At 43.8% G+C, this 13,090-nt stretch overlaps 1 protein-coding gene across 3 annotated transcripts in view; it reads right to left on the reverse strand.

The window, feature by feature from the left end:
- The window catches only part of XPNPEP3 (X-prolyl aminopeptidase 3), a 349,111-nt gene that overhangs the window by 136,124 nt on the left and 199,897 nt on the right, over positions 1-13,090 (reverse strand). For all 3 annotated transcript variants that reach the window (XM_073592756.1, XM_073592755.1, XM_073592757.1), the window contains one exon: positions 602-687. In XM_073592756.1, coding sequence (XP_073448857.1) covers positions 602-687 — 86 coding nt within the window. The remainder of the gene's footprint in view (positions 1-601; positions 688-13,090) is intronic.

The following is a 13,090-nucleotide window of genomic DNA, read 5'->3' on the forward strand; positions in this document are numbered from 1 at the left end:
GGCGCTCCTGGCTCCTCCCTCCTGCTCCCAGAGCACCTGAGCAGGCTTGCTCCCAAGCCGCTGCTCTGTGTCCATTCACACACACAGCCATGGCTCGGCCCTGCCCCCTCTCTCTCCTCACTGGCACTGATTGACAGCAGCGGGCACCAATAGTGCCCGCTGCTGTCTCAGCCAATGAGGAGGGAGAGTAGCTGGAGAGCTGAGGATCTTGTGCACAATCGCTGGATCAAGATGGGGCTCAGGTAAGTATTAGGTGGATTGGGAACGCTGCTGCACACAGAAGGTTTTTTTATCTTAATGCATAGAATGCATTAAGGTAAAAAACCTTCTGCGTTTAGAACCACTTAAAGTCCAAAGCATAATTATAAAATCATACACAACAGTATAAAGAAACATCATTCTATTTGGCAAACAATTTTACTTGTATGTATTTCTTAGTATAAATAGTTGCTCTTGTATAATCCTAAAAAGATGTTCTGGTGAAAAGTTTACAACAATATGGAAACTGCCAAAATATAAAATGCAGAACTGTCTTACGCCACATAATTCTGATATTTGTACTGCTTATTTTCATAACTGCATGACAAAATTACAGTCCTACCTGCCGTTTACAGGCCATGTACGTGTTAAATCGCTGACATAACCTGCTGCTTCACATCCGCCATCCAACAGAACCATTTCTCCATCCTAAAGAAACAAAAACAGATTTTTTTAAAAAATATTTGCAAAGTATTTTTTCTTTAATTTTAATATTTTATTCATCATATGTTATTTGAGATATTTCCACATTTTTCATCAGGGAGTTTTAAATTTGTTGGACTCACCTTAGAAGCACTAAGGTTAAGGTTGTATATAGCGTTGGAGCATTCACAAATGCTTTCACATAAAAGATACTGCACAATCAAACACCAGTAACTTACAGTCCAATTAAAAAGTAAAATTGTTTTTTTTTTCTTCTTTGGAAAGAGAGAGGTAAGGATAGAAACCCTGTCAGATTTTCACTACTGCATGTGAAACACCCTTTTCAATAAATTCAAGAAGGATTTTCATGTCAACTTTTTTGCCTGTGTAGTTCTGTCTTAGTGTCTATTGGTCTTGACAGAAGTAGGACATTTTTGAGTATAGTCTCAAATAGTACCATCATCCAAAAAATGATATAGGAGGAAAGGGAAGGGATGGGAGCGTGAGGACAGTTGCTGAGGCTGGCCAAATACTCCAAGCCACAAGGTTTTGTGGTGGACTATCTTGGTACTGATACTTGGAAAAATAAATCTTGGATAAAAATGTTATCATTTATTACATATAAAAAGACATACATAGTTCACATTAAAAAAGTTTCAAACAACAGTGTACAAATACTCAAAGGTTTCCCCAAATGATATTTGTTGATGGAGCTTTTCTCATAGATTAACCAGTCCTCTACTAGTTTCACAGTACATAGACAGCTTCGTCAGGAGGAATAATCTATAAAAACAAGTAATCAAATAAAATACAAGAACACATAATCAAAGAATTACAGAAGCATAATATATACAGGTAGAGCTCAGCGGTGATGTTGTGAAGGTGCTTACCCAGGTACAGGGCCCAGCTGCTCAAAAAGCTCCCCCCGCGACAGACAAGGGGGATTATGCGGAATTGAATCGAAATCGGGGTAGGAATATATATATATATATATATATATATATATATACACACACACAGAACGGTTGGTCAAATATTACCCATAAAGAGATTATATAGTGTACCAGGAGGGGGGGGGGGGGGAGTGGGGAAGAAGGGGGGGGGGGAGTGGGGGAGAAGGGGGGGGGAGGGGGGGAGAAGGGGGGAGGGAGAGTGGGGGAGAAGGGGGGGAAAAAAAAAGAAGGGTGGGAAAGAGGGGGGAGGGGACGGGGGTGTTGGGGAAAGAGAAGGAGGCGGAAAGGAAGAAAGACAGCTAAAAAAGGCAGAAAAGGGGGGGGTACGGGAGGGGGGAAAAGTGTTGTAAGTAAGGGTGGGTAAGTTGTTGGGTGAGGATGTGAAGGGGGGGGAGAGGCGAATGGATGGTGAAAGAAAAGAAGTGCATATATACCTAATGGTTAGAAAATCATAACCTACCTGCTTAGGTATCTTTAACCAGTTGCCGACCACCTCACGATGATATACGTCGGCAGAATGGCACGGGCAGGCAAAATCACGTACCTGTACGATCGGACCTCCCCCGATGCCCGAGTCAGTCGGCTTCTGTCCGGGAGCGATCAGAGGTGAGGGGGAGGCCATCCATTCGTGCCCCCCCCCTCGCGATCGCTCCCAGCCAATGAAATCCTTCCTCTGCTGCTGTATAGTAAACAGCAGCAGAGGAAGTGATGTCATCTCTCCTCGGCTCGGTATTTTCCATTCCGGCGCCGAGGAGAGAAGACATATATGAGTGCACCAACACACACACAGTAGAACACGTCAGGCATACTGTACACCCCCCGATCACCCCCCCAATCACAGTGACACCAAGCAGTTTTTTTTTTTTTTCTGATTACTGCATTGGTGTCAGTTTGTGACAGTTAGTGTGGTAGGGCAGTTAGTGTTAGCCCCCTTTAGGTTTAGGGTACCCCCCTAATAAAGTTTTAACCCCTTGATCACCCCCCCCCCCGTCGCCAGTGTCACTAAGCGATCGTTTTTCTGATCGCTGTATTAGTGTCACTGGTGACGCTAGTTAGAGAGGTAAATGTATAGGTTCGCCGTCAGCGTTTTATAGCGTCAGGGACCCCTATATACTACCTAATACAGGTTTTAACCTCTTAATTGCCCCCTAGGTAATCCTTTCACCAGTGATCACCGTATAACTGTTACGGGTGACGCTGGTTAGTTTATTTTTTATAGTGTCGGGGCACCCGCCGTTTATTACCTAATAAAGGTTTAGCCCCCTGATCGCCCGGCGGTGCAAGTTAGGTTTTAGGGTCAGATAGGGTCTGCGTCGCCCCAGGCAGCGCCAGGTTAGTGCCAGTACTGCTAACACCCACGCACGCACCATACACCTCCCTTAGTGGTATAGTATCTGAACGGATCAATATCTGATCCGATCAGATTTATACTAGCGTCCCCAGCAGTTTAGGGTTCCCAAAAATGCAGTGTTAGCGGGATCAGCCCAGATACCTGCTAGCACCTGCGTTTTGCCCCTTCGCCCAGCCCAGCGCACCCAAGTGCAGTATCGATCGATCACTGTCACTTACAAAACACTAAATGCATAACCGCAGCGTTCGCAGAGTCAGGCCTGATCCCTGCGATCGCTAACAGTTTTTTTGGTAGCGTTTTGGTGAACTGGCAAGCACCAGCGGCCTAGTACACCCCGGTCATAGTCAAATCAGCACTTGGTGACGTGGCGAGTCCCATAAGTGCAGTTCAAGCTGGTGAAGTGGCAAGCACAAGTAGTGTCCCGCTGCCACCAAGAAGAAGACAAACACAGGCCCGTCATGCCCATAATGCCCTTCCTGGTGCATTCGCCAATCCTAATTGGGAACCCACCACTTCTGCAGCACCCATACTTCCCCCATTCACATCCCCAACCAAAGCAGTTGGCTGCATGAGAGGCATTTTCTTTATGTCCTCCTGAGTACCCCTACCCAACGAACCCCCCAAAAAAGATGTCGTGTCTGTAGCAAGCACGGATATAGGCGTGACACCCGCTATTATTGTCCCTCCTGTCCTGACAATCCTGGTCTTTGCATTGGTGAATGTTTTGAACGCTACCATACACTAGTTGAGTATTAGCATAGGGTACAGCATTGCACAGACTAGGCACACTTTCACAGGGTCTCCCAAGATGCCATCGCATTTTGAGAGACCCGACCCTGGAACCGGTTACATTTACAAAAGTTACAGTTACAAAAAAAAGTGTAAAAAAAAAAAAAACACAAAAAAATATATATAAAAAAAAAAAAAAAAATAGTTGTCGTTTTATTGTTCTCTCTCTCTCTATTGTTCTGCTCTTTTTTACTGTATTCTATTCTGCAATGTTTTATTGTTATTATGTTTTATCATGTTTGCTTTTCAGGTATGCAATTTTTTATACTTTACTGTTTACTGTGTTTTATTGTTAACCATTTTTTTGTCTTCAGGTACGCCATTCAGCTGCATCGCGGATTTATTTATCTTGATAGCAACAGCGTTTGCTCCCACGATATATAAAGCCATGACTCCAGCGGAGGTGATATATGTCGAAGCATGGGGGCAGCAGGGGCGGAGGAGCGATTTGCTCCTACCTTTTGCGGAAGGATGCCCCCATGCTTCGGCATATATAAATGGTGCATGTATGCCCATCATTAGAAGTGGGTGGATGAAGGGAGGTATTCTAATGGTGGGCATACCCACCGATCAATCTCTTTTTTTCGTTCAGCCCACAGGCTGCATGAAAAAAAAAAAAGATTACAATATATGCCCAGCAACGTACTGGTATGTTGCTGGACTTTGAGTGGTTATACCAGTAAGATGCCTGCAGGTTTAGGTATCATCTTGGTATCATTCTTTTCAGCCAGCGGTTGTCTTTCATGTAAAAGCAATCCTAGCGGCTAATTAGCCTCTAGACTGCTTTTACAAGCAGTGGGAGGGAATGCGCCCCCCACCGTCTTCCATGTTTTTCTCTGGCTCTCCTGTCCCAACAGGGAACCTGAGAATGCAGCCGGTGATTCAGCCAGCTGACCTTAGAGCTGATCAGAGACCAGAGTGGCTCCAAACATCTCTATGGCCTAAGAAACTGGAAGCTACAAGCATTTCATGACTTAGATTTTCGCTGGATGTAAACAGCGCCATTGGGAAATTGGGAAGGCCTATTGCTATCATAGGGGATATTTACATTCCCTGAGATAACAATAAAAATGATTAAAAACAATGAAAGCAACAGTTTAAAAATAAGATAAAAAAGCAAAAAAATAATAATAATAAAAAAAAAAAAAAAAAAAAAAAAAAAAAAAAAAGCATCCCTGTCCCCCCCTGCTCTCGCGCAAAGGCAAACGCAAGCGTCGGTCTGCCATCAAATGTAAACAGCAATTGCACCATGCATGTGAGGTATCACCGCGAAGGTCAGATCGAGGGCAGTAATTTTAACAGTAGACCTCCTCTGTAAATCTAAAGTGGTAACCTGTAAAGGCTTTTAAAGGCTTTTAAAAATGTATTTAGTTTGTCGCCACTGCACGTTTGTGCGCAATTTTAAAGCATGTCATGTTTGGTATCCATGTACTCGGCCTAAGATCAACTTTTTTATTTCATCAAACATTTGGGCAATATAGTCTGTTTTAGTGCATTAAAATTTAAAAAAGTGTGTTTTTCCCCAAAAAAAGGCGTTTGAAAAATCGCTGCGCAAATACTGTGTGAAAAAAAAATGAAACACCCACCATTTTAATCTGTAGGGCATTTGCTTTAAACAATATATAATGTTTGGGGGTTTAAAGTAATTTTCTTGCAAAAAAAAAAAATTTTTTCATGTAAACAAAAAGTGTCAGAAAGGGCTTTGTCTTCAAGTGGTTAGAACAGCAAGTGATGTGTGACATAAGCTTCTAAATGTTGTGCATAAAATGCCAGGACAGTTCAAACACCCCCCCCCCCCAAATGACCCTATTTTGGAAAGTAGACACCCCAAGCTATTTGCTGAGAGGCATGTCGAGTCCATGGAATATTTTATATTGTGATACAAGTTGCGGGAAAAAGACACTTTTTTTTTTTTTGCACAAAGTTGTCACTAAATGATATATTGCTCAAACATGCCATGGGAATATGTGAAATTACACCCCAAAATACATTCTGTTGCTTCTCCTGAGTATGGGGATACCACATGTGTGAGACTTTTTGGGAGCCTAGCTGCGTACGGGACCCCGAAAACCGAGCACCTCCTTCAGGCTTTCTAAGGGCGTAAATTTTTAATTTCACTCTTCACTGCCTATCACAGTTTCGGAGGCCATGGAATGCCCAGGTGACACAAACCCCCCCCCAAATGACCCTATTTTGGAAAGTAGACACCCCAAGCTATTTGCTGAGAGGTAAAGTGAGTATTTTGCAGACCTCACTTTTTGTCACAAAGTTTTGAAAATTGAAAAAAGAAAAAAAAATTCATTTTCAAAAACAAATGAGAGCTGCAAAATACTCACCATGCCTCTCAGCAAATAGCTTGGGGTGTCTACTTTCCAAAATGGGGTCATTTGGGGGGGGGGGTTGTGCCACCTGGGCATTCCATGGCCTCCGAAACTGTGATAGGCAGTGAAGAGTGAAATCAAAAATTTACGCCCTTAGAAATCCTGAAGGCGGTGATTGGTTTTCGGGCCCTGTACGCAGCTAGGTTCCCAAAAAGTCCCACACATGTGGTATCCCCATACTCAGGAGAAGCAGCTAAATGTATTTTGGTGTGCAATTCCACATATGCCCATGGCCTGTGTGCGCAATATATCATTTAGTGACAACTTTGTGCAAAAAAACAAACAAAAATTTGTCACTTTCCCGCAACTTGTGTCAAAATATAAAATATTCCATGGACTCAACATGCCTCTCAGCAAATAGCTTGGGGTGTCTATCTTTCCAAAATGGGGTCATTTGGGGGGGGGGGGGTTTGTGCCATCTGGGCATTTTGTGGCCTTCAAAGCTGTGATATGTAGTGAGGAGTGAAATCAAAAATAAATTTACGCCCTTAGAAATCCTGAAGGCAGTGATTGGTTTTCGGGGCCCCGTATGCGGCTAGGCTCCCAAAAAATCCCACACATGTGGTATCCCCATACTCAGGAGAAGCAGCTGAATGTATTTTGGGGTGCAATTCCACATATGCCCATGGCCTGTGTGAGCAATATATCATTTAGTGACAACTTTTTGTAAATTTTATTTATTTTTTGTCATTATTCAATCACTTGGGACAAAAAAATTAATATTCAATGGGCTCAACATGCCTCTCAGTAATTTCCTTGGGGTGTCTACTTTCCAAAATGGGGTCATTTGGGGGGGGTTTGTACTGCCCTTCCATTTTAGCACCTCAAGAAATGACATAGGCAGTCATAAACTAAAAGCTGTGTAAATTCCAGAAAATGTACCTTAGTTTGTAGACGCTATAACTTTTGCGCAAACCAATAAATATTGACATTTTTTTTTACCAAAGACATGTGGCCGAATACATTTTGGCCTAAATGTATGACTAAAATTGAGTTTATTGGATTTTTCTTATAACAAAAAGTAGAAAATATAATTTTTTTTTCAAAATTTTCGGTCTTTTTCCGTTTATAGCGCAAAAAATAAAAACGGCAGAGGTGATCAAATACCATCAAAAGAAAGCTCTATTTGTGGGAAGAAAAGGACGCAAATTTCGTTTGGGTACAGCATTGCATGACCGCGCAATTAGCAGTTAAAGTGACACAGTGCCAAATTGTAAAAAGTGCTCTGGTCAGGAAAGTTGTACAGTAAATTCCTTCCGGGCTGAAGTGGTTAAAGATCCATTCAAAAGCTATGTACAAAGCTCCAGGAGGAAAAGAAAAGGGCATGGCATGCAGAAAGAGGGAATACAAGCAGCGAAACCATATATAGTTGCAAGCTGAGGGTTCATTAAGCATGAAGCAAGGACCTGGTAAGGGGTTCCTCTATCTGTGGCCAAGCTAGAGTCTATAGGCGTCAGACGGGTCTGTAAAAATAGAATGAATAAAGCGTTGATGTGAGGAAGGAGCAGGGAGTAAAACCACCCAGGCCGGGCCGCAAGGATCCCAGTCCTTCCTTTCGCCTGGCTGCCGGTCACAACCCCCCTGGAGAGAAATATCCGCTGTGCTCACCAGTTGGCCGCATCCCGCTAAACGAGCTCCCCAACCCGGAAGCCGTACACACGCCGCCTATCGGCAGCAAGTGGCGTCATCGGGTCTGGCTCCCCGCACTGCGAAGGTGCAACATACCACGCTACTGTGCAAGCGTGCGCCGCCTATGTCAAATGGGCTGGAAAGCCCAAAATTCAGGCAGTGCAAGAGAGTGGTGGTTCCCACAAGGGAAAACGTCCTCACCAGGGGAGTCACATGTTCACTGCTGGGGAGAACAAACAAGCAGCCAGGGAGAGACTGGCTAGGTGTGCAGGGGAAGCAACAACCCAAATGAATTTAATAAAATATACACGATAGTAATGCATATAAAAAAACACATTAATTACAAGAAAAAATGAGGGACTTAATAGTCCCAAATTTATAATAGAGCTTTATTTGTAAACAAAACATTTTGGAAATTTGACTATTACTGACCTAGTTCACGGGCAGGTATGATCAGTCAGATAACCTGAGGTGTAATAGTCCAGTGGAAAATTGCTGCAATGATGGGTGGGAAGGATAGGAAGGGGGGAGGGGAATGGGAAGGGGAAAAAGGGAGGGGAAGGAAAGAATTGTGGAAAACCTACAAGAACGGTTTATAAGATATCATCTCGTTGAGGCCGGGGGGGGGGGGGGGGTAGCATTGAGACACTCGATCCACAGAGTTTCTCTCTGTAAAATCGTCCTATCCCAGTCACCCCCTCTCGGGCTCTGTTGGACTACTTCAAGGGCCAAAAACTTGACAGCCGTAACATCAAAGCTTGGTGCGGTCTAATGTGTCGGCCTACGGTGGTAAGTTTACCATTGCCGGAATAGTATAGGTGGTCCCAGATTCTCTGTTGGAGTTCTCGTCTTGTTTTGCCTACATAGAAGGCCTTACACAGCATAAGGTAAATCACTCCCATAGTGCCGCAATTGGAAAAGATACGCAGTTAAAAAGTTTCACCATTAGGTAACTGGAACCTCCTTCCCTCGAGAATCCAGGGGCAGTGGGGGCAATCCCCACATTGGAAGGTTCCACTGGGTCCTGAAACAGATCACTTGGATGGTTGGTAATGGCTATTAGTCAAATGGTCTCTTAACAAGGATGCTTTCCGGAACACCAATTCTGGAGTAGATCTCATATGTCTGCTCAGGACATGGTGGTCCGTCAGTAAATGCCAATGGTTCGATAGTATCATTCTGAGTTGTTGATGATGGGTAGAGTACTTAGTGATGAATTTAACTGTATCTGTTCATGGGGGTTTGGGTGAGTTATACATTAAAGAGCTCCTGGTACATGCTAGTGCTCAATTAAACGTTTTTCTTAGATTGGTATGTGAATAACCTTTGAGTAACAGACGGTCACGTAAAGCATTGGCTTGAATCCTGAAATCTGTCTCTAGAGTGCAATTTCTTCATAGGCGCAAGTATTGCGCGTACAGAATGCTCCGCACTAATGGACGTGGGTGGGCACTAGACGCGTGAAGAAGTGTATTACCAGTCGTTGGTTTACGGAACAGGTCTGTGCCTATTGTACCATCCTGTTGTTTCCCGATAGAAAGGTCCAAAAAGGGGATCCGACTGTTGTCAAAACTGAATGTAAATTTGAAGTTAAAACTATTGTCGTTCAAAGTCTGAATAAACTTCAACAGTTTGTCTCTGGTATCGGTTCATACTATGGACAGGTCATCCATGTACCTGTACCATAACAGGACATGTTCAAAGAAATGTGTGTAACGATCGTCAGAAGTTATGTGGCTCTCTCACCCGCCCAGATACAAATTAGCATATGCCGGGGCACAAGAAGTCCCCATAGCAACTCCTTGAGTCTGTAAATACAGTTGATCATTGAAAGTAACTTAATTTTTTGTCAAAATGAAATGTAGTACTCGCAAAATGAATTGGTTCATGGGCCAGGAGGTCTGTTCTTGTTCTTTGAGGAAGGAGCCAGCCATCCGTACACCCTGCTCATGGGGGATACTCGAGTACAAAGCCTCGATATCAATAGCCACGAGCAGAGCATGCGGAGGGATCTGGATCCCCTCAATATGTTTCAAGAGGTCGGTAGTGTCACGTTCATAGGAGGGGAGGCTCCGTACATGAGGCATTAAGGAAGCATCTACAAATTTGCTGGCATTGTCTGTGAGTGATCCTATTCCAGAGATGACTGGTCTACCGGGAGGTGTCTGGATATTTTTGTGTGTTTTGAGAAAGGGAATAGAAGGTGGGGACACGTGGAAATTTGGGAACCAGGAACTCCAGGGTATCCTTGTCAATGAGGCCCTCATAGAAGGCCCCAGTGCAAAGGTCCCGGAGTTCTGAGGCAAAGGTAGAGATGAGGGCAGGGGCAATGGGTTTGTACCCATTGTGATTGTTCAAGACAGTCAGGCACATTGATTGATACTGGGTATGTCTCATTAAGACAATGTTACCACCTTTGTCCGATTGTTTAATAACAAGTTCGGAGCATTTTTGTAAGAACTTAAGTGCTTTAATTTGACTAGTATTGAGATTGGATGGAATCTCATGCCAGTGCTGTTTAAGGTCCCTGATGGCTTCATGCAGGAAAGCCCAGATGGCTGGGCAGGTCATAATTTCGGGAAACTTGCGAGATCTCAATTGAAATTGTTTGGTCAAGCGGGTCTGGAATGGAGTGGGAGTGGGAACCAAGGGAGAAGGGGGAAAAGGAGTGATATCCTCCGTTGCTCCTTCGTCATAGAGAAGCATGAGGTCACGGAGCACTCAAAACTCCTCCATAGTGAAGTGTTTCATTCGCTCCGCAAGCTCACGTTCAAGGTTGAGCTGTCCTCGATCCTTATCAAATATAAACTTAAATGTGAGATTATGGGCAAAGAAATAGAGATCCTTAATAGTCTCTGTGAAAATAAGTGCATCAAGTGGGCAGAAGCCCAAACCCAGTTGGAGGACTGAGGACTCGTCCTCTGTCAACTGCTAGGGGTCAAATTTATGCTATTGTGATGGGTGTCGTTGTTGGGAGTGTTGGGTGATGGGAGCGGGGGTTTGAGGACATATGTGTCCAGGTTGCCCTGTTGTTTTTTGAGATCAAAAAAATATAAGATCTTCATTAATTTTAGTGCTTTTGCTAGTTAATAGTGACAATCCCAGAATTTTTGGGATGGTTCCATGTAAGGTGGAATTGTTAACAGTCCCATCGGTTGGGCCAGGATTCCCTGCCATGGAAGATGTTGGGGGTGCTCGTAGGGTTTTAGGAGCTTTAGGAGCTTTCTTATCCTTTTTGGGATTTGTAGGTGGAATCCCTCCACCGCATCGTAATCTTTTACATGAGGAGTCAGATTCAACTTCAGTGGCAAAATTCTGGGTATAATTGCCTTGTGGATGTCCCCTTCTAAAGGGGTTTCTTCCGGACCACTTGTAGGCATAGCCTTCTGAGAAGGCTGGTTTATCTTTACTGAATTTGCCCTGTTTTTTGACTATTATCTCCTTGTTCATCAATTCGAGTTGGTCTTTTAGTTCCTTCCATTTAGTTGAAAAGGTAGTGATGCTAGTTAGATGTGTGTATTGGGTATTGAGCCGTTCAATTTCACTATCTAATAGAGTCATATCATTAGTGTATTGTATGATGAGAGATCTCATAATTTCAAGACTACAATTAGTAAGTGTGTTTTCGCAGGATTTTTTGAAATCCAGGGATGGATCTTTGATAGTAGGAAATATCTTGACTCTTAAACCCATAGGACAAGTGTTTTCGGTGATATATAGTTTAAAATATTCAATGTTAAGAAAAGAAGAAAGGGGGCGTGGCTAGGCAGCTGATGTAGTCGGACGTGCACTCGGTCCTCTTCGCCGATTCTCCTTACTTTTATCCTGATGACACGTCGCACAGCCTCGCAAAACAGACAGACCGGTTCCCGTTCATCCTCCTCGGCATTACCCTGTAAACGGAACCAAGATAGCGGTACGATGTCACTCGTAAAAAGACAGAACTTGTCCCGGACCATGGACAGCATGGCCCAAAATGGCGCTCAAACACACCGCTCAGCCAACGATCTTCATAGAGAAGCCGCAGAGAAGCTGTTCTCTAAATCCCTTCTAATTGACCAGGCAGCAGCACCGGGGACACCGGAGGGATCGTCCGGTGGGAGCTCTGAAGCGGATGACACAGTGCCCCTGGATGATGCGGGTGGATCCGGCTTCACATGGAACGCAGTGAGTACTCCAGAGGGAGGATTTACTAGGCCTCAAGCACCTACCAGCCCTGATGCTGACACAGAGATCTCACTCAGAGATATCTTTTTACGGCTATAACCTCATGCAATGCTTCCCTGACAAACCTCACAGCAGAGATAAAAGGGGTAAAAGCTGAAATCTCCTTTTTGAGACAAGATACACAAAAACTAAGGGAAAGAGCATCAGCATTAGAGGGTCGTATCAGCTCCATAGAGGATGACATGGCGCTCATGCAGCGAGATCTCACTTACAACAACCATCTCCTAACACAGCACTCCTCTCGCTTAGAGGAATTAGAGAATAGAATGAGACGTAATAATATCAAAATGATCGGGCTACCAGAAAGGATTGAAGGAAAAAACCCAGTGGAATTCATTGAAAAATGGCTGGTATCTGCTTTTGGTAGAGATGTGTTTACTCCTGTGTTCTCTGTGGAACGTGCACACAGAGTACCTGCAGGGCCTCTACCACCTGGAGCCCCTCCAAGACCCTTCCTATTCAAACTTCTTCACTATAAGGACAGAGATGCAATCCTGTATAATGCCAGAATCAAACCTGTAGCCTTAAAAAATAGATAATACCAAAGTATCCTTCTTTCCAGATTTTTCTGCTGAATTACAGAAGCAACGCACTAATCTAATCTAAACTAAGTTTCTTGATGTCAAGCGGAGACTCAAATTACTTGACCTGAAGTATGCCATGTTATATCCTGCTCGCCTTAGAGTGGAAGCACTGGGCTCAGTGCATTTCTTTGATCAACCTTCTGCGGCTACACACTGGCTGGATAGAGAGGAACAATCCATTCGTGAAGCTCGCAATCGGCACTCTAATCCTCATGCTGGATGAAGTATTGTTTTCAGAGTTTTTTTCTGTTTCTTTTCTTTTCTTTTTTTATACTTTAAAATGCTAAGGCGGAGAAGGCCTTTAATGCCTGGATCTATAATTCCTTCCGGGCTACCTGTTTTTGCTGCTGAGAAGTTGTAAAGACACTATGTGCACTTCCACTGTTGCTCCCAAGAAGGTCCTTTTCAGACCTACTGTTGCCCCTTGGCAACACAGTTTTGCCATGTTGGCCTGTTTACTTTTGTTATTTTTCCTCAGGGACTACTCCACCTCAG

The sequence above is a fragment of the Aquarana catesbeiana genome, linkage group LG07, assembly GCF_042186555.1.
Source record: "Aquarana catesbeiana isolate 2022-GZ linkage group LG07, ASM4218655v1, whole genome shotgun sequence".
NCBI classification, from domain to species: Eukaryota; Metazoa; Chordata; class Amphibia; order Anura; family Ranidae; genus Aquarana; species Aquarana catesbeiana.